Below are 26,573 nucleotides of genomic sequence, written 5' to 3' on the forward strand. Positions count from 1 at the left end.
ATGGAAATGAGAATTGATTGCCTACAACTCTCACATGGAAGGTACAACACTTGACGAATAAGATAATATGGGTGAGAATAACCCAGGGACAATACATATCCCTCAGGTGGACACTTAGGTGAAGGAATCATTCATTGAAATATAAAGCAGGAGTACAGCTGGCTGATTCGATGGGGGAGAGGAAAATAGGTTTAATTATTGATACAAGTATACACATCAATTAGTGTGTATGTGTGTGTGTTTGCACACATGTGTGTGAGCGTGCATATGTGTATATATACATAGGAAGGAGACGAGCCTATCAGGATTGCAGGTATAGACTTAGAAGGCAACAATAAACAGATAATTCCTAGTGTCACAGTAGTGAAGAGAAAGCTGAGAAGAATGTGTACACTGATCAGAAAATGAGACGCTGTAGGAAACTATAAAGATCATCAATATTTAAAAAGAGGAACAAAAAAGAGACAGAGAATGTATTGATCAGTATTCATTGATCATATATAAAATTAAAAAGAGAAATATTTCTGAAGAAAGAGTACCTCACAGAAGGTGTAAATAATACAGATTGTGTAAAATGTTCACTGATAAGGCACAAATAGAGATCCCCTTCCCTTGCAAGTCTTGAATGCTCACACTGTGGGTGTACACATACTCTTTTCCTAGAATACAGGGAAAATTTACTTTGTTAACATTAGAAAAATTATACACAGGCTTGTTCTTTGTCCTTAAACCTTGGTCTTCCCAGTATACATTTTTCAGTTGCTTCTTACTGGCTTTGGGGATTATCTTTGTCTTTTTGAGTTACATTGCAGAGATTAAAAAATAACTCTAAGAGCCAGGCATGGTGGCATATACCTCTAAACCCCACATTTAGAAGATAGAGGCAGGATAGTCAATTCAAAGCCAAATTTGGCAACATATTGAGTTCAAAGCCATCCGGATTAAATGAGATGATTTCCTCTGGCTCCTGCTAATGAAAAAAAGAAAAGTTAAGAACCCCAAAAATTATATGTAAAGAGATATTTAAGTAGAAATGTTTATGACCCCTCCTGGTATTCTTTATTTAATGTCTCTATGTTAGCTATTTCGGTACACTGTTAATTCTGAGTATGCGTCCCAAGTTATATTCTTTCTTTTTAAAAGCCAATTAAGGTTCATGGACTGGTGAGCTGGTACATGTTAGAAGACAGTGTTATGCTCATCGGCAGGGTATCTGAATTCAAGTTTCTGACACCAAACTTACCTTCATTTTCTTCTATACTTGTACCATATTCTTAGTGTTTGGAAGGCTAAGGCAGTAGGATTGCAAATGCAAGGCCAGACTAGGCTATGTGGGGAGAACATCTTTTGAAAAAAACAAAGCAAATCAAAACACAAAGATTAGTGGTAGAACATGTGTTTAGCATGCTCAAAGCATGAGTTGTTAGCAACCCCCAAAACAAAACAGGCATTTTAATCAGGAATTCTAACAATCTAGTCTGTGAATAATGTCCTAAATTTACATGAAAGGGGTTAAATGAACATAATAATGAAAACAGAAAATCTTCCTGTAAGTTTACAACTTTATTATAGTCCCCCAGTTTATGTATTTGCTCTTTGTTAAGTTTTTCTTTCAGTAGATAGCAAAATCATAAAACTCTACACAGGGTTATAAACAGCCATGTTCAGCTACCTTCAGATGTGGTGTAATTACTCAAGTTAAATATTTTCCAAAGTCCTTCCCCTGAAAGAGTGAGTTACTGCCAGGAGAGGCATCTGTTAAGAATTGTGTTAGAGAATTAGAGTTACACTCACAGAAGAAAAATCTGGAAAACTGAGGAGGAAAAGAAAGGCTTCCAGTTATGAGCTCTCTTCTTGTAAGTGACTGACTTTGCATCCCCCAACACCAAGGGGCGTTCCTCTCCCAGGCTGCCATGTCGGGATTCCCAATAAATGGACTTTTGTGTTTCCTTTGGACTGTCTGTCTTCTCATTTCTCTACTGGGTCAACAAGGAGCCCAAGCCTTCTGGTGCAGTAATGGAGTCTTTTTGTCTTCTGATCACGTGTGTGACTTCACAGACCACTGTGGGGACAACAGTGATGAGCAGCAATGTAAGTATTGTTTTCTCTTCTCCAATTCCAGTTTCCTGTCTGTTCTCAGACAGAGGCTCACAGGAGCCCTGGGCATCCAGCTAGACTCCTGCGCTGTGAATGGTTTTATTTCAGAGGCTCTAAGGGTGAAGATACATTGTTTAATAAATATGATTAATGTATAAAATTGTTATAATATCACATCACTACAACTTTAACTAGATGGAAAGGGTTTTAAAACAGTTTTTTGCTGATTGTGAAGAAGTAGTAAACAGAAATTTAGCTTTAATGTTTGACTGGTGAAGCAAAATTTCGAAGAAACTCATTAATTCGGTTGCAGAATGCTAGGATGAAAATTATGAGCTAAAGTGTAGATTTAATATGGAAATTAATTTTGGTTTGGATGAGAGATTTTATTTTCACTTATGGGACACTACTGCCAAATGACTTAATATGCATAGCACAATGTCAGCTTGTATATTTTACCACAGAACAGTAGAGAGTATGGTGAGCATTAAAGTTTGGGGTGAACTATTTGCTGATTATTTTTGTTATAAATGATTGTGAGATGAGAGAAATCTCTGAACAGGTGGGAACATGCTCCATTGCTTATTGGAATAGTGTTAATGATGGGAAGTCACTTACCAAAAGAGGGTGGGGAAGGTGACATGTATGTATCTGACATTTTCACTACAACATACAATCTTGAAGGTACACCATACTGTGCACATGGAGACTGGTATCATTGTTCTATGCTGCCTCCTTTTGCACATGACATTTTTACAAAATTGCTACAATTTTGTTGTTGGTTCATACAACCATTGATGCAATTATCAGAACCACTGATTTTTACTATTGCCCATTACATTATTCAAATTGCCATTTTCTAATTGTATTCAGATAAATTCGCAATAGGTGCTTATAGAATTTATCACTTCCTTTTGTGAAAATACAGCTCTATATTTCTTCTTGCCATTGCCGTCCTTTTACATAGTCATAATTACCTCAAAAAGTAAGAAAAAGATTACTGAACACTTTTCTCTTGAAGAAGAGGTAATGATTTTCCTCCCAGTTTGGGATTTTCATTTGGTTCAGATCTAGTAACTATTAAATACAGAGAATAACCAAGGACAAAGATCCATTTGTATCTGTCCAATTTTCCCAGTGAGGCTAACTGTGGATATGCTGGCCCATGCTCAGGTCTGTTTGCAAAGTGCTTCTTGTCCTCAGTGGGCAGCAGAGAGGAACCACTCTGTTGGCTTGACAGGGAAGTGCCACGTCCCTCTATGATTAATCTCTATGAAGCCTCCTTTAGCACTGTGATACCATGTATGGTCTTGCTTTGGGGAAAAGGTTAATGTGGCAAAAAAAAGAGGGAGAAAGTTGCTGAGTGGGAAAGGTCTCTGCTGTAGGAAAAAATTTAATAAGCCAGTCTCCAAGGAAGGCAAAGTCAAAGTCATGAATCTGTTGAATAAACACATCTCATTTTAAATGTTTAAATTGGGAAGCTGCCTCTTGGCTTTTTCATGTTCATTGTCGTTTTCTGAAAACTTTCTGCTCTGATATTTTATTTAAAATGTGGACAAGAACTTGGAGATAAAAACGAGAGACACTTTGAAGTGTTAGTTTTTTTTTTTTTTTTTTTTTTTTTGCACACAACACCAGGGAGAGAGTATTGTGAAGGGATGATGAACAAGCAATTTCACTCACAAAAAAATTTGTGATGATAAGCTTAGTTTGGCTTAAAAAATATTAATTATATCATGATGGTACAGTAGCTATGTTGAAATAAAAATCAATCTATGCTCCTATAACATCCAAATCGTATGACCTTTAAAGAAACAGCTCAGCATGTAAGTCTTAAGACTTTTCTTAATAAAATTGGCAGAATTGAGGTTGAATACCATTCGCCACTGATGTTATTCATACCTTTTGAAAATGTTCTTGTTTTCATTTTACCTCATGGACTTTTTTTATTTAAATTGTTTTAGAATTTCATAGGTAAGTATATGGTATTTTCATTATTTCTCCTCCTCTCATCTCTAACTTCTCATGTTCTCCTCTTCATTTTTCTGTAATTATTATTGTTATATCACACACACACCCAACCCCCCAAAGCCCCCACATACATACCACACACACACACACACACACACACACACACACACACACCATACATACATATCACACACACACACCATATATACATATCACACACACTCACACACCATACATACATATCACACACACTCACAAACAAACACTTTGCAGAGTTCAGTTAGTTTTGCCCTTGTGTACATGTATTTAGGGCTGACTGCTTAGGGTTGGGAAAACTATCATCAAGCTGGTCGCTGGAGAAAACCGATTCTCCCTTGCTCAGTAGTGATGAACTATTGTAGCTCATTATTTAGGGCTGGGGCCTTGTGAGTTTCCCACTCGATATGCTGACAAGTTCACTGGTGTGATCTTGTGAGGTCTAGTGAAAGCCATCATATTGTTGAGTATCATGGTTGCAGCATCCCAGTGTGTGTTGACAGCAATGTTATATGTATATAGTGGAATATGGTTATACCAATAAATTGGCATATCTAATTATCGCTCATTTTTGTTATAAAACACTTGATTTTCCCTTTTCGTTATTTTGAAATATGTGTTATTGATTACAGTCATCTTACTACGCAGTAGATCTCAAATTTACTCCTTCCTAATCTGAAGCTTTGTACCCTTTGAGTAGTAACGTCCCATCCTATTCCTAGATTCTAGAAACATCATTCTACTCTCACAGTACAAAATGTTTAGATTCTATATATGTGACTTTACGAGATACTTCTCTTCCTATGGCTTGCATAGTTCAGTTTGCACAATGTTCTCCAGCTTAAGAATGCTGTTGCAAATGACATAATTCTCTTCTTTTGTAAGTCTGAGTAGAATTTCATAGTGTACACATCATATTTTCCTCATCTATTCAGCCATGATTAGGTGTCTATCTTGATTAATGTGCAATAATGGTAAGATGGGGATTTTTTTGACACATTAATTTAAATTATTTATATACATACATAAGAGTGACATTTCCAGATGATATGGTAGTTGTACTTTTAGTTACAAAGTAATTTTAACAATAGTTGTAGTAATTTATACTCCTATTAGAAATGTACAGACTTTTCCCCTTCTTCCTGTTTATCCTAACACTACTCTTTTACCTGTCTATTTTCCCTTCTGTGGTAAGTAAGAACTGAATCTCGGGACATGATGGGCAAGTACTCTATCACTGAACTACATCCCCTGCCCCTTTTTATGTTTTAGTTGTGAGAAAGGATCTCCCTCAGCTTTCTAGGCTGGCCTTGAACTTGTGGTCCGTCAGCCTCAGCTTTCTCCTTAGCACCTAGAATTACAGACCTGCAGTACCAGTCTAGCTCCTTTTATCCTATCCTTTCATAACAACCAATCTTAACAGGTATGAAATAGTATCCCGCTGTAATCTGATTCTGCAGGTACTTATGTATATGTAGGACTTCTTTGAGAAATGTCTGTTTAGGTCCTTTGCCAATTTACAAATTAGATTTCTCTTTTGCTACTGAGTTATTTGAGTTCCTTATGTATTTTGGACACTCTTTTTTTTTTTTTTTTGTTTGTTTGTTTGTTTGTTTTTCGAGACAGGGTTTCTCTGTGTAGCTTTGCGCCTCTCCTGGAACTCACTTGGTAGACCAGGCTGGCCTCGAACTCACAGAGATCCGCCTGGCTCTGCCTCCCGAGTGCTGGGATTAAAGGCGTGCGCCACCACCGCCCGGCTGGACACTCTTTTTACAAGTCCTATGATGGGCACCTCTTACTCCCCTTGTGAAGATTGTTTCTTCACTTCGTTAATTGCTTCATTTGCCATGGAGAAACTTCTTAGTTTGAAGCAATCCTTTTTGTATGTTATTGCTTTTGTTGTTCGTGCCTTGGGGGGCCATATCCCCATAAATCATCTGAAATCATATTTCTAGTGTCTTACTTCTGCTAATTTGGGTTTATTTTGTTGTTCTTTCCTTTTAGCTCCTTGATATATAATGGTAGTAAATGGTATTTACTTGAAATCAATAGTGTATGCATGCTCATGTGTGTGTGCGTGTGTGTGTGTGTGTGTGTGTGTGTGTGTGTGTACATGTGCATGCATATCTGTGTGACTGTGCTTATGATGTGTATATGCATGGATGTCAAGGCCAGAGGTTGATGTCAGGTGTCTTCCTCTACATCCTATTTTTTGAGACTGTAATTCTCACTGAACCTGAAACTCACCAATTGGTTGGACTGACTGGTCAGTGAACCCCAGAGACCCTCTTGAGTCTTCTAGTGCTGGGACTATAAGCACTCACTGCTATGCTTGGCTTTTTATTTTGGTGTTGAGGATATGATACACATCTCCATACTTGCACAGCAAGCATTTTATCCATCAATCCATCTCCCCAGCTGCACATCTGGAATATTTATAAGCAGTCTCCATTTTCAAATATTTGTAAACTTTCCAAGATCTTTCTTGCTGTTCGTTTCAAGATTTATGCTGCTGTGACTAAAAAAAAGATACTTGAACTGATTTTCCATAAATTTAAATTTAATAACATTTAGTTTGTAACATAATATAGGACCTTTTAAGAGCTTGTTTTGCAGGTACTTGACAGGTTTCATAACACTGTGTCCTTACACTGATGCCCGAGTATGTAGGAAAGAGCCAGCTCTGCAGTGTTGGAGGATGGCGATAGGTTTTCATGGCTGAGTCTAGTCCAGTGTTTTGCTAGTGCACGGTCTGACTTTGGTGTCGTATTGAGCTCAGCCACTGCCTATGCACTAATGTTGAATGGGACTGACCCAGTAAGACCCCCTGGCTGGATTCTGTCTCGTGCAGCAATACCAACTAGGTTCTGTTACATACTTTGGCAGAGTGGAATTTTAAGTTATTTTCCCTGGTTGGACAACAATACTCCTTGTAATTTGTAGTTGAGCAAAGAAAGTTCTGTGTTGGGCAGTGAATATGAGCAAGGCTTTCAGAGTCACTGCTTAGCCACCTGGGTGAGGTTAAGTCCAGAGAACATTGCTCCACATTTATTTATTTTTATTTTTATTCTATTTTTGAGATTACAATATATTCACATCATTTCCCCTTCCCTTTCATCTCTTCAAACCCTTTTATATACCCTCTTTTATTCCCTTATAAATTAATGGCCTTTTTCATTAATTGATGTTATATTCATGTATATATGTGTACATACATACAAACACACACATATATTCATATATATATATGTTTAGATATGCCCTTGCCTTTAGGCCTGTGGTGGCCTTAATCAGAACACCAAGATTTCGAGCAGTCATATTGCTGACTGAATGGGATGGCAAAGAGGGAGAGAGTCTCTGATACTTGCGCACTTATGCTGGGCTTTTGATCTTGAGATAGCTGAAGGAGAGGATGAAGCAGGGCAAGGAACGTAACTGGGGATTCAAGTCCAGCAGACATACAGACTTGCTAACTGCAGCCCAGTACAATAGTGAGACTTTTCAGCATGGTGCCTTTGTTGGATGGAAGGGAGGGCAGCCTCTAGATCTGCACACTGGTTACTGTGAGCCCCACCACTGTTTCTAGTCTTACTATCTAACTGATAATTGGTGATCTAGTTGAGAAGATGCTCCATTGCTTCCCATGTAGTAAGACAGAACGACCCTTCTATGGAAGATCCTAAAAGGTTGGAAAAACGGGCTTCCCAGTCTCTTTACTCTTGGTTCTGAGGGAATCTTCTATTGAGGTGCTATGCTGGCCTAGGTAAAAGGCAACAGAGTGAAACCAGTCCTCTTACCCTTCAAATGTGGTACTCCCCAGTTGGACATTTGAAGAATATGTCTCAGCCTCACTCCAACATTCTGCCATATCATATTGTAGCTGGAAGTTTTCCTGTGTCCCACCTGGTCCTGCAGCCACTCAGACCCAAGTAAACACATAGAGGCTTATATCAATTACGAATTGCATGGCCATGGCCTATGGCTCAAATTTCTTGCTAGCTAGCTCTTATAACTAAACTTAGCCCATTTCTATTTATTTATATGTTGCCACATGTTCTGTGGCTTTACCTGTGTGCCATTACATACTGCTCCCTGAACGGCAGGATGGCATCTCCTCCACCTCTGCCTTTCTTCTTCCTGTCTCTCTCCTGGATTTCCTGCCTGCCTCTAAGCTGCCTTGCCTTAGGCCAAACAGCTTTATTTATCAACCAATTAGAGCAACACATATTCACAGTGTACAGAAAGACATCCCACAGCATCATATATGTATTCTTTGTGGACTGTTACTGGAAAGATGCTGTGAGGAAAGTTGGAGTTTGATGATGCCTAATCTACCACCTTCCTGAAAACACTTTGGCACATTCCTTTCCCTTCTATATTAATTGGTTTATTTCTTTTAATGGGAGAACCATTTGAATACACACAAAAATGCCATAGTTTCTTTACTAGCAATTACTTAAAGTTATTTCCTGTACAAAGGCTTTAGTTTGCTTACTTTTTCTCAGCAATAAATTCTGTAGAATTATTTTATTATTATAACTTACATCTAAATCAACCAAAAGGTAATAATAGAGTGGACTGTTAATGAGGAGTGAATAAGGGCCTTTGCAATGGGCCATTCTAACTGGAAAATTGTCAGTTAACATAAAGTTCAAGAAAACCTTTTTAGATGATGTCTTCATATATCTGCAGATGACATTAACATTTACTGCACACACAGTCATCTTTAGTTACATTTTCATGATTCAGAAGAAAAAGATGTATTCAGTTCATCAGGAATTTTAGTTTCTTTCCTATTATGTGTTATACTAAGAACTCTTCTATTCATGCAAGTTTTTTAGAGTAGGAATTTATTTTCGGATTTATGACTTAACATGAGTTGTCATGATATTTTGAGGTTATAAGTACTGTTTTTTGCATTTTTGCATCAAGGAGCAAGTTTTCAAAACATAATTACTATGCAAAATTACAAATGTATATGCAAAAAGTAGAAATTGTCTTAGAAGTGCAATTTTAAATCTAAGAGGTTTAACCAGATAAGGTTAAGTACAAAAGTGTTTCTTCAATAGGATCAGAGCTAACTACTTTTAAGACTAATTGATTCTTTGAAATATTGTAGAAACAGATGAGGTGTTTCTGTGAGGTGTTTCGTGTGTAGAATTTCCTTTGCTATTGCTTCAAATGCAAAGTGTTTCATGAAGTGACTAACAGAAATATTTAACAATCTAACTGGCCCTGGTGACATGTCTCAGTCTGTCAGGATGCTGCAATGCACACATGGACTGAGTGGCTTAAATAACAGACATTTATTTGTCACAGACCTGGAGTCAGGGGAGCCATATGGAAGTGTTAGGTTCACTGTCAAGTGAGGATTTTCTTCTTGGTTTGCAGATGGTTGTTGAATCTACATAGGCATACTTCTATCATCTCTTCTTCTTAGAGCATATTCCTCCTGCAGTTACCTCCCATAATTTTTGCTTCCACATACCAATGCATTAAGATTCAGCACCTCAGTTTGAAGTGGAAGGAATGCACAAGTGTAGAGCACAACAGCGTTCTACAACTAAACCATCTAATATTAAACATTAGAGGCTTGTGTGAAGCAAATGAGAAAAATTATATAGTTTTTCAGAGTCTTCTGAATGGGATGTTTCAGTCACATGATCAGGTATATTTTCATGGAATCAATTTATATGTTAATTACTTTCTAGTACAAAACTCAACCAAGGGAAATTTTGGAACATGTCAAAGTATCTTCCAAGGTCACTTAGAAAATGACTAATAATAGCTAGAAAGGTAATAAGCAAAAAGACTAATGGAAAATACGCATTTTGTTTTAGATGGAAAATAATTCCTTGAATAGGCTCACAGCAATGCATTCTACAAATTACCCCAATATTATGAAAGTTAATAATTAGAAATATGATTATTAGAAATAAGAATGGGAGGTGAGATAGCTGAATGGGTAAAGCACTGGCCACTAAGCCTGGTGACCAGAGTTCACTTCTGGAGCTCACATAGAGGAAGGAGAGAGCCAGCTTTGGCAGATTTCTCACTGATTTATATACATATGCTATGGCAAGCACATGTCCACACATATGCACACATATAAATAAATTAATGTTTACAAAATTTAAAGAAGTAGAAATCATGTCTGTAATGCATTTAATACAGAATGGTGGCATCCCAGATCAGCTGAGAAATTATCATAGTTGATAATTCCAGCTGATAGGTGCTCAGTACTTATGAATACCAAGTGTCTCTTAGCACCTTTCATTCAGTAATTGTGTCCAAATAGTAGGAGGTATCTTCCCATTTTACAGACTGAAAATGGGCAGCTGAAATAAGGAAAAATAAAACAGCAAAATACTCAGCGCTGTGCAGCAACAAATCTGGGTTTCACACCAAATTAGAGTTCTGTAGCCTTTGACACTAAATACTATCCAACACTGACTACAGACTGTATGTAGACCATAGATGTTTACAGGACTGTTTTGTGACATTGATTGATTTATCTGTTCTATTTATAAAAATACTGCTAAAATTGAAACACTAAATGTTAAAATTGAATCTATAATCTTTGTAGCTTTGAATAATCCGTTTTAATACTTTGAAATTATACTTCATTTATTTATTGTTTGTGTTGTATCTGTGTGTGTTTGTGTGTATGTGTGTGTGCACACACATGCATGTACATGCATCAGAATGTGTGTGTGAAGGCCAGAGGACAACTTCCAACAGTCAGTTCCTTACATCACATGGGGTTCAGAAATGGACCTCAAGTCATCAGACTTGGGCAGCAAGGGCTCAACACACAAAAACATCTTGTCAGCTTTTAATGATCAGTTTAGAAAGTGAAGGAAAACTTCTCCTTCATTATTCTGGGCAATAAATCCTCATGATGTGTTTGCTGAAGGTCAGTGACACATAAATAGACCAGGGAAGGCCTTCTATGTGTAAAGTAAGAAGATGAAAATCACAGTAAGTTAGAACATTTAATTCAAATGTTGAGAGTATCAAAACATCACAAGTAAAATGAAAGAAGAAATATGTTTGCAGCATATCTGACAAATAATTATGTTCCAGGTCCATAAATTAAAAACACAAAAGCATTCCATTACAGAATTCCTACAGAGTAAATGTTCTGAAAATGCAGGTCATGAGCAAAGAGAAATGACCACATGTAATGAAGCGATCAATCTCACAGGAAGCATAAATAAGAATTGAAAGCACAAAGCTGTCAATAGCTTTTAAATGAAGTAAATATACATAATTCATATGGAATATATTGCTGGCAAAGGTGTGAGAAAACATTACATTATTAGTGCAGGGATATTTTGAACTTTTACTTCTTAGAGTGACACTTTTGTAATAGTAAAAAGAATTATAAAAATATTATACTCTCCAAATAGTGATTTCATTTTTAGCAATTTGTTGTAAGAAACAAAAATTTATATAAACATTATTATCTACTTTATAACATTATCAGTTATGATAAAGGTGGCGATAACCAACTTATAGGTTAATTAAATAACATTAGGTTATTAATTAAATTAACATTAGGTTAATGTTTAAACAAATCATAATATATCTATGCTGTAGGCATTTGTGAATACATTTGTCATTTTTATGCCACTTAAAATGAGCAAATGCATGTTATATAATTACAAAACAATTATAATCAATAAGTGTACCTAAAATATGGAACACCACTGCATGGAAATAGTATGTGGAGATGTCTATACATTGGGATTACATTTGAATTTTTTCCTTTTTACATATTTATGTTTCTACAATGCATTTTTATAATCAAACAGTATTTTTAGATTATTGAATAAGGAGCATTTTTATTAGCATTGTATTCATTCTAAAAACGAGAACGAGGCATTGTTAGGTACATTGGCCCAATAACAGGACACCCTTTCTCTCATATATGTTTCTATTTGTTTTCCTCAAAAATACTAAAAAGAGATTTGGTTTTCCTTTTTGTTGAAGGATCTATGTGGGAACCAGCATATAAAAATCATAGAATTTGGTAGTAAAGTAGTGTGTAAGAGTTTTGTTAGAAAAAGAGTCAGTATAAGAAGAAACACATTAGTGTAACATAAGGACACCCTGCCCTTGTCCATTCCTGCATACACTTAGGACCTGGCAATTAACCTTTGCCATACCTGCATATATGGGTGAAAAGAAGTCTGCATTTTCCACTCTATTTGGGAGTAGAATGCTAGCTAGGATGCTCTCTTCGTGTGCTACTGCTCAAGGCTACCATGTCTGTGTGTCTTCCAGCACTCACAGCTTCTCCTGTCTGTGAGCTTTCTGTCCTATGAATGGTTGTCACTAATGGACTTCATCTCCCAGCAGTGATCACAGCCCAAAGGTTCTTCTGTGCTGGTGTTCCTTTGCATACGAGAACTCATCTATGGACTTGAGCTAGGCTCCCCCTTGACCTCTGGGGTCAGTGGATGAGAGGTGGCTTGCTCGTCACACAGCCTAACATGGTTCCCAAAGACCAAGTCTTTTGTATTCTCAAGTCTGAACTTCCAATGTACCTCCTTCATCCCTGTTCCCATCTCTCTTGGCTTTCCTCCCCACTGCAATTTTTTTTCCCAAATCTAGTCATACGGCATTAAGTCTACACCTGCATCCTCCAGACTTTCCTTTGCTATTGGCAAACTCAAACAATATTTATGTAGTCATATTTGAACAATGCCAATTTCTTCTTACATTTCTAATACAATTCTTCTAACTTTCCCAGAGGCAATGCTCAGAACAGGGTGATACTAGGAGATGAAGAAAATAAAAAGATAGTTATTGTTTTCAAGATTCACTGCTAATATCAGCTTCTGTGAACATTCTTAGAGAATCTGTCAGGTGAGACTCAGATGATAGGCAGGAAGACTAAGATTCCATCTTCAATGTCTTTGGAAAGGTCATGGAGAGCTTCAGAATACAAACCCAGGTCTGATCTTGTGCATAATGGGATTAAGTGACTTGAGGGAGAGAAAATCTAGTAGATCTAAATGATAGGCTCTGAGGGTCTGCAAGATCATTTGATGAAAACAGTCATTACTTTTAAAATTGTTTATTTTTATTATTATGCATAAGTGTTTTGCCTATATGCATATATGTGTGTGTGTTTGTGTGTGTGTGTGTGTGTACTGCACGAGTGCTTGATATCAGAAGAATCCAAAAGAGGAAGGACATCAGAGCCCCTGTTACAGATGGCTGTGAGCTACCTCTTCAATGCTGAGAACTGAACTTGGGTCCTCTGCAAGAACAGCAAGTACTTTTAACCCTGAGCCATCTCTCCAGCCCCAAAGTCTCTCTCTCTCTCTCTCTCTCTCTCTCTCTCTCTCTCTCTCTCTCTCTCTCTCTCTCTCACACACACACACACACACACACACACACACACACACACACACACAGGGCGGGGGGAACTAAGCCTGTGATTCTTTCGGCCAACACAGGTATAACCATGGAGTCCATCAGAATATGGAGTGGAATGTTATGGTAGAACCACATTATGGAAATATTTCTGTTTGGCTTCACTGGAGGCCACAAACAGAGACCATGCAGAATCATTTCCTTAATCTTGAAACTTTGAATTTAGGTCTAAATCACAGTTTCTCTTTGCTAGACAAAAATATTCAACTGATCCTCATTCCTGGATTTCAGAACCAAATGACCAAAGAGAGTTGTAGTTTTTAGATTCATAGGGCTTTTCTAAAAACATTTCCATAGAAAACAATCCATAGAAAACACTTTAAAATTCACTCAGTATTTGACTCTCTCTCTGTCTATATATATATAATGTAAACTTATCACATAATTTTATGCAACCTAATTGGCCATTCCATGACAAATAACAAAATCAACTGTAACATGAATCTTAAAAGGTCTTATTAATAAAAACAAACCTGGAGCCAGGTATTGGGATGAATGCTGGAAGATCAGAGAAGCAGAACAAGCCACAGCTACCTCACCTCACCAATTCCTCAGCTGGTCTTATTTCCTCAGCTGGTCTTATTTCCTCAGACTGAAAGCCTCTGAGTCCTTATCCAGAATCAATCTCAGCTGAACTGCTGCTAAAAGCCTAAAAGCTTAACCCTCCTAGTTCCTGGTCCTCATGCCTTATATACCTTTCTGCTTTCTGCCATCACTTCCTGGGATTAAAGGCGTGAGTCACCACACCTGGCTGTTTCCAGTGTGGCTTTAAACTCACAGAGATCCGGATGGATCTCTGCCTCCAGAAGGCTAGGATTAAAGGTGTGAGTGCCACCATTTTCTGGCCTCTATGTCTGTCTAGTGGCTGTTCTCTGACCCCAGATAAATTTATTAAGGTGTACAATATTTTGGGGAACACAATATCACCACAATCAACTATTGTCTTAGTGCACAGAATTGCCAATGTCATCCAGAATTAATATTTCTGCAGACCCTTTGGATTTTAGGAATGAGTAATAATAATCTTTTTTTTAAATCTAATTAATCTTTTTTTTATTTTGCAATACAATTCAGTTCTACATATCAGCCATGGATTCCCTTGTTCTCCCCCTTCCCACCCCCCTCACCTTTCCCCCCAGCCCACCCCCAATTCCCACCTCCTCCAGGGCAAAGCCTCCCCAGAGGACTGAGATCAACCTGGTAGACTCAGTCCAGGCAGGTCCAGTCCCCTCCTCCTAGGCTGAGCCAATCGACCCTGCATAGGCCCCAGGTTACAAACAGCCAACTCATGCAATGAGCACAGGACCCGGTCCCACTGCCTGGATGCCTCCCAAACAGATCAAGCCAATCATCTGTCTCACCCATTCAGAGGGCCTGATCCAGTTGGTGACCCCTCAGCCATTGGTTCATAGTTTATGTGTTTCCATTCGTTTGGCTATTTGTCCCTGTGCTTTATCCAACCTTGGTCTCAACAATTCTCGCTCATATAAACCCTCCTCTTTCTCGCTAATTGGACTCCCAGAGCTCCACCCAGGGCCTAGCCATGGATCTCTGCATCCAGATCCCTCAGTCATTGGATGGGGTTTCTAGCACAACAGTTAGGGTGTTTGGCCATCCCATCACCAGAGTAGGTCAGTTCGGGCTGTCTCTCGACCATTGCCAGCAGTCTGTTGTGGGAGTATCTTTGTGTATTTCTGTAGGCCTCTCTAGCACTTCGCTTCTTCCTATTCTCATGTGGTCTTCATTTACCATGGTCTCCTATTCCTTGTTCTCCCTCTCTGTTGTTGATCCAGCTGGGATCTCCCACTCCCCCAAGCTCTCTTTCCCTCGACCCTCGCCCTTCATTACCCCCACTCATGTCCAGGCTGTTCATGTAGATCTCTTCTATTATCATAGAGGAATAATCTAAGTCACTTGGCCCCTATAATCAATGTGAAGAAAGTAAAATCTAAGATCAGCAACCTGTATGTATAGAAACTTAATGACAACCCAAAAATCTAAACTGGAGTTCTGACTTCTACTATTTTTTAAACAGGAATTGCTCCTTTTGTTTGAATACTATTTAAATTTCATGTGTCAGCAAACCTCAGAGGATATCATAAAATATAGTAAATTTTCTAAATAAAATTACCCACTAGTTATAGCTGTTAGAGTATGCTCAGAAATCTGTTTAAACCTATGTTTCCTTTCCATGAAATTCAAGTCAATTTTCTTTATTATGTGCCTTATTTATCTCCCAAATAATTTCTCCAATTTTCTTTTTTTTTCTCCCAAATAATTTTGGATTTGTTATATATAAATTACAGAAATTCTAAGTTGTTTCTTCTAAGGTAAATTAGAATTGGAGGTGACAAACTGATATAGATTCTGAAAAATTTCCAGACATCCAAGAATTATAAGTGGATAGTGGATAACTTTGTCTTAGTGTTTCATTGCTGTGTGGAGACACAATGGCCCAGGCAACTTATGAAAGAAACTATTTAGTTGAGGGCTTGCTATTAGTTGCAGAAGGTGATCCTATGACAATTATGTCAGGAGCATAGCAGCAGGTAGGCAGTCATGGTGCTATCGCAGTAGCTGAGAGCTTACATCTTATCTGAAAGTTAAAGGCAGAGGGAGAGAGAGAGAGAGAGAGAGAGAGAGAGAGAGAGAGAGAGAGAGAGAGAGAGAGAGAGAGAGAACTGCACCTGGCATAGGCTTTTGAAGCCTCAGTGACCCACCTGCTCTGACAAGGACTCACCTCCTAATCCTTCTCAAAACAGTTCTGACCAACAGGATCAAGTATTCAAATATATGAGCCATGGGGCCCATTTTCATTCAAACCACCACACATGTCAACTAGTAATATATATATATGAATATCTGTTTCATTTGTGCTGTTTGCTGTAGCTAAATAAGTATTTCAACATGAACTTTTATTATTTCTATGCTAGTTTATCTCTTTCTTCCAAAACTCTTTTTCTTGAAAGAGAGTTGAATCAAATCTTGCTCCCCCCAAATCAACCTTAGAGTGCCCTTAACTTTGGCATGACTTATTTCATTTTTGTTTTTGTAAATGTGTCTATTAAAGCTCATCTGTTGTTAGCAAACAATCTTCACAAAATCTTTCTCACATTAAGCAGCACACTCAGGGACTTCGCATTCTGGGCAACTTTTGAATGACTGGATGTTGATCCATAAATTTGTAGGATCTAAATCATTCTGTTGAATATAGTTTGATAGATAGAATTGTTTCAGAGTGGTGAAATGGGCAGTAGAAATATGAAGGACATTTTGAACATATGAAATTAGCATTGGATTAGCCTTTCATTTCTGAGTATAATTTGTCCAAACTGGTCATGCTTCTTGCCTGTGAGGACACTGAAATAAAAACTATTCTTAGCACATTTGAACATTGGCAGTGCAACAATTTTTTCCCCAGAGAGGAAATAAACCTAATCAGAATTTTTATTTTCCTCCTTCTGCAAAATAACATAATCTGAACAGAAGAGGCCTTATAATGAAAAAGTACCAATTTGGTGGGCCCAATAACCTTGTAGAAATTTTTTAGCTAGAAAATATTTCAGCATGCCTCCATGAAATGATACCACCCTTTCCAACCTGTTAACAGCTTCTCTAATATTTTGAAATAAGTTATAAAAATAAAAATATTTTTTTGTATTAGGGCAAGAAACTTAGGTTGCTCTATTTCTAGAAGAGTGCTTCTTAGAATCAGTTACTACTAGGGAGATTTAACAACTACCAGTTTACTGATTGGCTGGGTGAGTGATAACAGAACGTTAACTCAAAATGGATTGAAGCTCTACAATAGGGCTTAGTTTATTAATCTTGGAAGAAACAGAGATAAAGCTTTGGTTATGGAGGTGTAAATTTTTACAAAAATAGATGTCAATTTCTTAAAACGGTAGAAGCACATTTGCCACGATTCAAGAATTTTACTTCTGGGTACATAGCCAAGAAAAACAATAATGGGAAATTGAACATGAATTTGTTTCTCCAAGTTCATGACACTATTATTCATAACAGCCCAAAGCTGAAAGCTACTCAGTGTCCTTGGACAGCTGATTGTTTAAATATGATGTGGTGTGTGTGTGTGTGTGTGTGTGTGTGTGTGTGTGTGTGTATCTCTGTGTGTGTATCCCACTGATATTTACCCTCTGATAAAAAGTGACTCTGATACATGTTATAACGTAAGTCAATCTTGAAGACATTATGCTGCATGGAATAAGCTAGTTACAGAACAAGTGCTGTGTGATTCCATAATATAGAGTAGTCAAATTAATAGAAACAGAAAGTAGATTGACAACTTCCAGGAACTTATGGTGGTAAGAAATGGGGATAGTTTGATGAATCTAATCTTTCAGTGTGGTAAAATGAAAAACATTCTAAACTGTATGATGATGTAACAAAGGAAAAAATAAACAGCACAGGCTCATATACTTAAAATGATAACTTTTAGGCAATGCATATTTTCCATAATACAAACTCATTGAATTGTGCTTCCAAGAACTTTTAGAGAGAGAAAAATGAGCTTTGCTGACTTAAACCTTGAGAAACTGTAAAATGTGATTTGCTTTTGATATTTTCTACCTTATCTCTTTCTTTGCTAGAGCTATCCTCATTCTTACAATGTGTTCTTTCCTCTGAGAACATTATATTTTAATGATTTATCCAGACAATACTTTTTTGAATTCATCCTGAGTTCTGGGTTATCTGACTGTCTTCGCTTTGGTCACAATTAAAAACTTATTGCTTCCCATTTTCTCAGAAGCAGGACTGAAACCAACTTTGATAATCTGCAAAGATTCTGCGAGATTCTTCAGAAATTCCTTAACGATCAAGTCTGGTATTGTGGAAGCTGATTCAACAGATAATTAGGGATTCCAAGAAATCTTTAAAACATAACATGGAAGCTTTCTCCGTCTCTCACTAGTGAAGGTCTGACCTTTGGGTTCACAAAAGTGAAAGCAAGAAAATGAGTTTCATAAGTTGAAAAGAACAGACAGGAGTTCTTCAAAATGCCTGTGTACTTCGCTGCTCATTATGTTGTCCAAATGTGATTTAACCCACACAATGTATTGGTAGCTGTATTAGCGGCAGTCTACATAGTGGCAGATTTTAATAGAGCAAATAGTTTAAGATTTGAATGCCGAGTCACATATTGAATTAGAAAACAAAGCAGCCACAATTTTATGAAATTCACAAAAATGGTTTAAAATGTGCAGGCCTATACTGGTGGGAAAATGAATACTTATGAAAATGTTGGATGCCTTTGAATAATCCAGTAGCTTATGATTGCTTTTTCAAACAAAATTAGTTGAAAATGTGTGCTGATTAGATTCATTTTATAACAAAAGAACTCCCATTGAGACTATTCAGAGGGAGAAGATGTTTTGTTTAGCTATTTTTCTCTAGTTTTAACATGCCCAGAAATCATCATTACCTCTGTGTGACAAAGAACAAAGAACTTGGCAAACAGAACATCAACTCAGCAGTGGTATCGAAGGGTGAAGGTAATCTCTCGGTATTAAAACGATGTTTGCCACCTCTGTGAGAACGTGTGCACATTTATACACATAACTGCTGAAATGTGGAGACTAAAAGAACAGTTTTTAATTATGGATCGCTGTAAAAATTGTTGGAAACCAAAATAAAATTTGAAAAATGGAAACATTTATGCAAATACGTTCAAAGTTGAGTGGATAACGCACAATTTTGTGCTGATTAATGACAAGGATATGTTTTAAGAAACGTCCTCTTAGATGATCTCATAGTTCTATGAATATCCTATCATCTAGTTGCATAAACCAAGATGCGATAGTCTATTGTCTGCATATAATGTGCTAATTGAAATAACCACATTATATCTGCCCTCAGTCCTCCCTGAGTAGTGGGAATGTGGAGTATGGCTGGGCAGTCACACAACTGACTACACAATTTAGTTCAGTGTTTGTGCAACCAGATAACCTACATATTTCCAAGGCTTTGTAAAACCATGGCTTTAGCTTGGCATAATTCATAGACTAACATGATTTTTGCTTTTGGATAGAATGGTGTCAACTGTCTATAAAAGGATGGTTTCCTAAGTTTGGCTAGAATTAGTGACTTTTTTCTATAACTTTAATAAAAATGACATAAGAACTAAACTAATTAGGCTGCAGAGTAGGGCTTTAGGAACTGGAAGCAGCAAGATAGAGTTCCATTCTTGGCCCACATCAGTAGCTGTCCTAATTTATTAAAGTTACTTAATATCTAGAAGATATCATCTCAGATTTCTCTTCAGAGAATGCCAGTTAACTGAGGCTGCTAGAATCTGAACAGTTGTAAGGGCATGCTTAGTGCAGAGCAGATGATGTCAGTGAGCACTGAGGATTCTTGCTAGTGTAACAACACTGCTCTCTAGCAGAGTCTTCCACAGTAAGGGAGCTAGGAGGTGAAGCACTGGTAAAAGAGACACTTCTGCATTACCTTCTCATTCTCATAAATGATGTCAAGAAAATGCACCATATACCAAAATACCAAATTGTATTTACATCTGAAAAAAGTGATTAAATGAAAATCATTGTTCTGTCACTGAACTCAGTTGTCAGGCATCCCTGAAATCCAGCAAGCATATGTACTACAGCTAATGCAGCTAGGGAAGAAAGGCATTGAGCAGAGTTGCGGTTGTCTGATGGTAGCAGTTTGAGGATAAGCGTCACTGTGAAGCTGACAGCCAGGGAAGGGGCTATTTACGTTCAAGAACCTTAACTTTTAGGACACGACATTTCCTGATGTTGCATAGTAGGATAAAGAATACTAACCTACTCATTTTTAGGAAAACATACAACAGTAACCAAAACCCAGTCCTCAAATCTTTCTGTTTCTCCCAAGCTTCTTCAATCAGTTGTGTCTGAAGGGGAAGGGGACCCAGAAATGCCTCTGCAATAATAAAGGCACCAATATTTACCCAATGCTGAAATTGAACCAAAAGGCTATGATTAATTTCAAAGGTACATACCCTAGCCAGTTGACTTTTAATCAGGGAGGCTTTTATGATTGCTCTTTGAAACCTGAAATTCTGCTGTCACCAGGTGTCAGGCAAATCAATACTTAGATGAAGGTGTAAATGTAATAGTAACCCTTATGTTTTATGGTATCCCAAGGTTGTAAAATATTGTTTACATATAATGTTATTTGATCCTCACAGTAGTAATTTGAGGGAGACAAGGTAAGCTGTTGATATCTTAATCTTATAAGTGAAGGAAAAGGCTTTCTGTGGTTGAAGGATTTGGTAAAGTCACTCAGTTAACAGTACCTCAAATTCGTAGTATAGCCCAAGTTCTAGGGCTCTGTGAAACATTCTTCTCTTTGAGTGCATGAAGGTTTGTGTTTTGGTAATTTATTAGAATGTCATGTGCAAGAGGATTTGCAAGAGCAGAGTTAGAGCTGTGAAACACAGTTCTTTTCTGTTAACCTTTGAAATCTGAATCTGATGTATTCTTTAATACGAGAGAAAGGAAGTTGTGAAAAGTAATTTCTTTTCATTGTTCATTAGGCCAAAGTTATGAAAGATGTGACTTTGAGGATGGGCTCGGCAGCATGACACAAGATCAGAGTCTACTACCTTGGAAAAGAAGAAGTGGGGTGATTAGTTCTTCACCTCCATTCTGGGACCACAATGGCAACAAATCTGGTAAATGCTTTGAACTTTATTTTTGTTTCAGTTACATGATATACTTTGCAGTCCACACCACTATTTTGTTATCATATATCAATTGCTCTGAGTTAATTAACTCAAGAAAGACTCAATTATGATATTTCTATGCATCAAATAATACACTTTGATCACATTCACCACTTTGTTACCCTTCCTTCTATACTCCTTTTCCTCCCCACTTGTGTTTCACATTCTATCCCTCACCCAATATTCCACACATGACTGAAAGCATGACTTCCTTCACTTTGAGAATTTGGCTTATTTCACTTAAGATATCTCAAATTCTACCCATTTTCCTGAATATGGGATGATTTTCTACTCTATGGCCAAATCAAATTTCACTGCACATATACACCACACTTTAAAATCAATTTACCCAAATATATATACCTGGGCCCATTTTATAGCTTGTCTATTTTTTTAGTAGTGCCTCAGTAAACATATAGATATTTACATAGGCATCTATAGCTGTCTAAACTCTATTCCTCTGAGTAAATGTGTTTGATTAGAATAGCTGTATAATATGACAGGTCCACTTTTAATTTTTTCTAGAACCCTCATACTGATTTCCATAATGACCAGACTACTTTGTGTGGTTGAATATACTATTTTCCTTTTATTTATATTTCTTTATTGATTGAACCTTTAATTTATAATGTAATCGATTAGAGAAGTAGAATATTTGTTGAAATTTTTACATGAAATTTATATATTATTTAATCTCTTTAAATATTTCTGATTCTTAGTGTAACACAAGAAAATTTCATGATCCAATTCCTGGCATCCCAACAGGTCTATTTAGCTTATTCAGTTGGGAAGCTACAAGATCTTTGGACACCTTGGGGAAATTATGAATCTGAACATGTTAAAACTACACATTAAGTGGTTGAATGTCTCTACTTTTGGCTGGACTAATTTCAACTCTGTCTGGTAGTACTTCGTTCCAAGTATTTCTCTGTCCCACAAGCCAGCTCCCAAATCACGACATGGAGACTTATTATTAATTATGAAAACTCAGCCTATAGCTTAGGATAGTTCCTAACTAGTTCTTATAACTTAAATAAACCCATTTCTATTAATTCAAGGCCTTTATCTCTCCTCCTGCAAGGCTTGCTTGTTCTCTATCTCAGTTTTTCTACCTTCTTCCCAGCATCCTCCCTGCACCGAAAATCCTGCCTAGCTCTTGGCTGTTCAGCTTTTTATTAAACAAATCCAGTGACACATCTTCACAGTGTTCAAAAAGATTATTTTACAGTAATGCTTGCCTAGTCAGAATTACTAGAAAGCTCTGTGGACTGTCCCTTAGCTTTCAGGATATCTCTGGGGATTGGACTTTCATTCAGTTCTTTATTCATTACCTAAACAATTTCATTCATCCAACATTGTGTGTTTACCTTACATTAAGTAATTAAGTGATTGCCTTACATTAGAATGGGCAAAATTCAACTCCCTATATGCGTTCAACTAGTCTGTTTCCACACAATATGAAGAAAGCTAACACATTTTCTGGTATTACTAAAACCTTCCTTTTAGAAGAAATAGGTGATACTTTCATTAAATAAAAACAATAAAATATCCAGTTATGGATATTGCTATGGAGTTCATTTAAAGCTAGCAAATACTCAAGATTTACATAAATGTGAACATTAGACTTGTGGATTATAATGGGCATCTCATTTCCTAGCTATTTTTATGTCTCAGTTCTCTGAACTTTAAGAGCAGGAATAATGATACTAAATTCATAGAATTAATTTAAGAGCAGCGTGTACTTAAGAGCTAAGTGACACATTGTTGTTAAAAGTTTATCATAGATGATCTGGTACTCAATGAAAGGCAGATGTTTCCATTTCTGGATGACGTTAGTGTTATTAGCAAGATGCAATTTTGTAAATTTTGGGTATGATGCAAAAATATTTTTGTTTAGAATCTTTCATTATTGTTAGGGACAAACCAACTTTATTGCAAGAAGGAAGCAGTTTCACAAATAGGACCGACTGTTACTACAGTACAGTAACCTCACTAGGTTGTGATGGGTTTAGTCATGGCAGAGCTTGATACTCACTGACTTGGCTGCTGAGGGTGTTTTATTGCAATGTCATACAAATTATTTATTCAGAACATTTCTCTTTGGGTGCTTTCCCATTAATCTTTATTGTACTCATGGACTCTCTTGTGTGTGTGTATTTATTCTTCCCAGCCTTATTCACAGGCACAGTGGATGCTCTTTCAGTAGTATATTATTTATTCTTACACTAGCCTTCTCTGGATCTTGAGCTAGGTAACTTGAGATGCTCTAAACCTGTGTTTCTCTCTTTTTGTTTTTTACTTCTACATCTCTTTCTGTATATTTTTTTTCAGTGTTAATGTTTTTATAGTCTAGTGGATGCTATGGGATGCTCTGTATGGCAAATGTGTTGCTCTGATTGGTTAGTAAATAAAACACTAATTGGCCAGTAGTCAGGCAGGAGGAAGTATAGGTGGGACAAGGAGGAGAATAAAGCTGGGAAGTGGAAGGCTGAGTCAGAGACACTGCCAGCCGCTGCGATGACAAATAGCATGTGAAGATGCCAGTAAGCCACGAGCCACGTGGCAAGGTATAGATTTATAGAAATGGATTAATTTAAGCAATAAGAACAGTTAGCAAGAAGCCTGCCATGGCCATACAGTTTGTAAGCAATATAAGTCTCTGTGTTTACTTGGTTGGGTCTGAGCGGCTGTGGGACTGGCAGGTGAGAGATTTGTCCTGACTGTGGGCCAGGCAGGAAAACTCTAGCTACAAGTGGAAGAGATAAAATGGGAAAGTTTACCAAAAAAATGATGCTTTTAAATACATTATATGAATTGGTTTAAAATTCTAGGGAGTCAGAGTAGATAGAATCTTGGCCCTGTCCACCAGCGGGCTGTACAGGCTCAGCCTTTTCCATTTTGCAATGAGGTGATAATACTACAAGAGTCTTAGAGAAAAGAGGCTAGTTAGCCCCTGGCATAACTGCCTGAAAGATGATGATCTTCATAGTTGTCATAAATCATTTATAAGTACAATTAATATCAAATTGTGAATAGTCCCTAGTAGTAATTTTAAATAAAGAATGGTTTTGACTTTAGATATTAACTCCTTGAAAATGTTTATTAAAATAGTCTTAGAATCTTGTCTCCATTTCAAAATCCCTGGTTCATAAATACTAATGACATTTTTTGTTAACGTACTCTTGAAATAATTTGACAGTTCTTCAAAATAAGATTTTCATCATGCAAACAATGTCTTGAGTTTTTAGAGTTGGGCTTGAAAACCAGCTAGAGCATTAAAATATCACCCTAGCCAGGATTTGAAATCCAGTGAGGTTCAGCGGCAGAGGTGGGAGTGCAGTATTTAGTTTTTAAAGCATACAGCATTACATTGGATAAAGTAATATCACTATAAAAAATTCAAATACATCTTTAAAATGGCAGGGTGACTTCAAAAAAGAGTAAGCATATAGTCATAAGAGTCAGAGGATCAGGAAGCTTGTTGTGAGACTGTGTCTTCTAGAAATCTCAGAATCTAGAAATCTCTCCTACATGATGCTTATCTGAACAAGAACAAAAACACTAAGCACTACAAAGTAGACAAGAAAATCCCTTGAGGCCTCAACCCTATACAAAGAACTACACACAACTAAGGAATGTAGTAAGTGGTAGAAATGGTCTTTCCCACGGAAGTGCATACCAACTGGTTACTCGGTACCAAAGATCATCTCTGAAAGCATACATACAAATAACATTATATAGGCTGAGTAAGTTATATTTAGAAATACATATGCATATAAACATATGCATGTAACTACAATTAATGAACAAATAAGGCCATGGATTAAAAAGAGAGCAAGGAGGGATATATGAGAAGGTTTAGAGGGAGAAAAGGAAAGGGGAAATGATGTAATTATAATGTAATCTCAAAAAAAAAAGAGTTTCAACTGATTCTGAAATTTGGTGATATTTAATGTATTTCACACAGATGCTTTTAAGAGGTGGAATCCAGGGCCTCGGAGATCTCCTGCAGTTAACAGTGCTTGTTGCTTTTCCAGGGGGCCTGAATTCTATTCCCAGCACCCACACCAGGCATCTCACAACTCACCTGCTTCTCTAGCTCTAAGGGATCTGATGCCCTCTTCTGGTTTTCACGAGCATCACAAAAACAAAAAAAGGGGGGCATACTTAGATAAACACAAATACACATAAATTAAAAAATATATTTAAAAATGCATAATCCACTACAAGTCTAAAAGACACAGGCTATCAAAGTGAAAACAATTGCTTTTTAATTCTAATATTTTTAGTCATGTCACAGATTATGGTTTTCTCATTTGGAAATGCCTTTATGTAATGACATTAGATATCTTGTTACTATGTTCAATTCTTACGTGACATAAATCCATAAATTATGAAATGTGCAATATTAAACAACAGTTAGTATTAAAAAATTTCTGTAGTTGACACATATATTACATCTGTAATCAAAATATATGGTAACTGCAATAGATTTTTTTTACATGTTTTAAATACTATTAAAGTTATTCTTAATTAGAATTGCTTTCTAAAGTGTTTCTACCCTTCTAAGTACTCAATTGTCTCTATTGTTGCCTTTAAGTTGATACATTATACGTTACTTAGTATGGCATGTAAGGGACTTCTGCTGGTGACATTTTTTTTTCTTTTTTGAAAATATTTTAAGTTGAGTTAAGTGACTTTTGAAATATATATTATTAATGGATTTATAATTTTTCATGCTCTTTAAAAGTATTTTAGTGCCTTAAACATATTCTGAACTTCCATTTTTCACATTGACATTCACATATTCAAATAATTCCTTTGATTGCATATTGCATACCTTTTTATTTCAAGCATGAGATTCTAAACTTTTAGCCTATGTCTGCTAATTAGGCTCCCTTAATATGCAGTACATACCTTTTGCCACTTTGGGAGAGTGTTCGTTTATTGTTTATTCAGATATACTTTGTACCCACTCTTTCTCCCCTTCCTTCTTACGCTTTGGTCGTGAATACAGTGAGTACACATATCACATCATTAGATGACATTGCTCTCTCTCTCTTCTCTAAATTGGATGCTTTCCATAAATCTAACTTCAGCTTTGTGATTATGCTTTTACTGTCATCTCCAATGTATTGATTAAAACCACCCAGTAGTTTTTAAATTAAATATGTTTTGAATTCTAAAATTGATCCCACATTGTCTTTATCTCATTTTACTTTACTATGACAGCAATTTAATTTGCCGTCTATTGATAGTGTTTTCTATGATATTATCACATATTCCCGAATTGTTC

At 36.8% G+C, this 26,573-nt stretch overlaps 1 protein-coding gene across 1 annotated transcript in view; it reads left to right on the forward strand.

Moving 5' to 3' along the window:
• The first annotated feature begins 1,901 nt into the window (after positions 1-1,901).
• Positions 1,902-26,573, forward strand: part of Malrd1 (MAM and LDL receptor class A domain containing 1) — a 609,872-nt gene continuing 585,200 nt past the window's right edge. The window contains exons 1-2 of the mRNA XM_059263620.1: positions 1,902-2,091; positions 21,089-21,226. Coding sequence (XP_059119603.1) covers positions 1,914-2,091; positions 21,089-21,226 — 316 coding nt within the window. The 5' untranslated portion in view covers positions 1,902-1,913. The remainder of the gene's footprint in view (positions 2,092-21,088; positions 21,227-26,573) is intronic.

The sequence above is a fragment of the Peromyscus eremicus genome, chromosome 5 (assembly GCF_949786415.1).
Source record: "Peromyscus eremicus chromosome 5, PerEre_H2_v1, whole genome shotgun sequence".
NCBI classification, from domain to species: Eukaryota; Metazoa; Chordata; class Mammalia; order Rodentia; family Cricetidae; genus Peromyscus; species Peromyscus eremicus.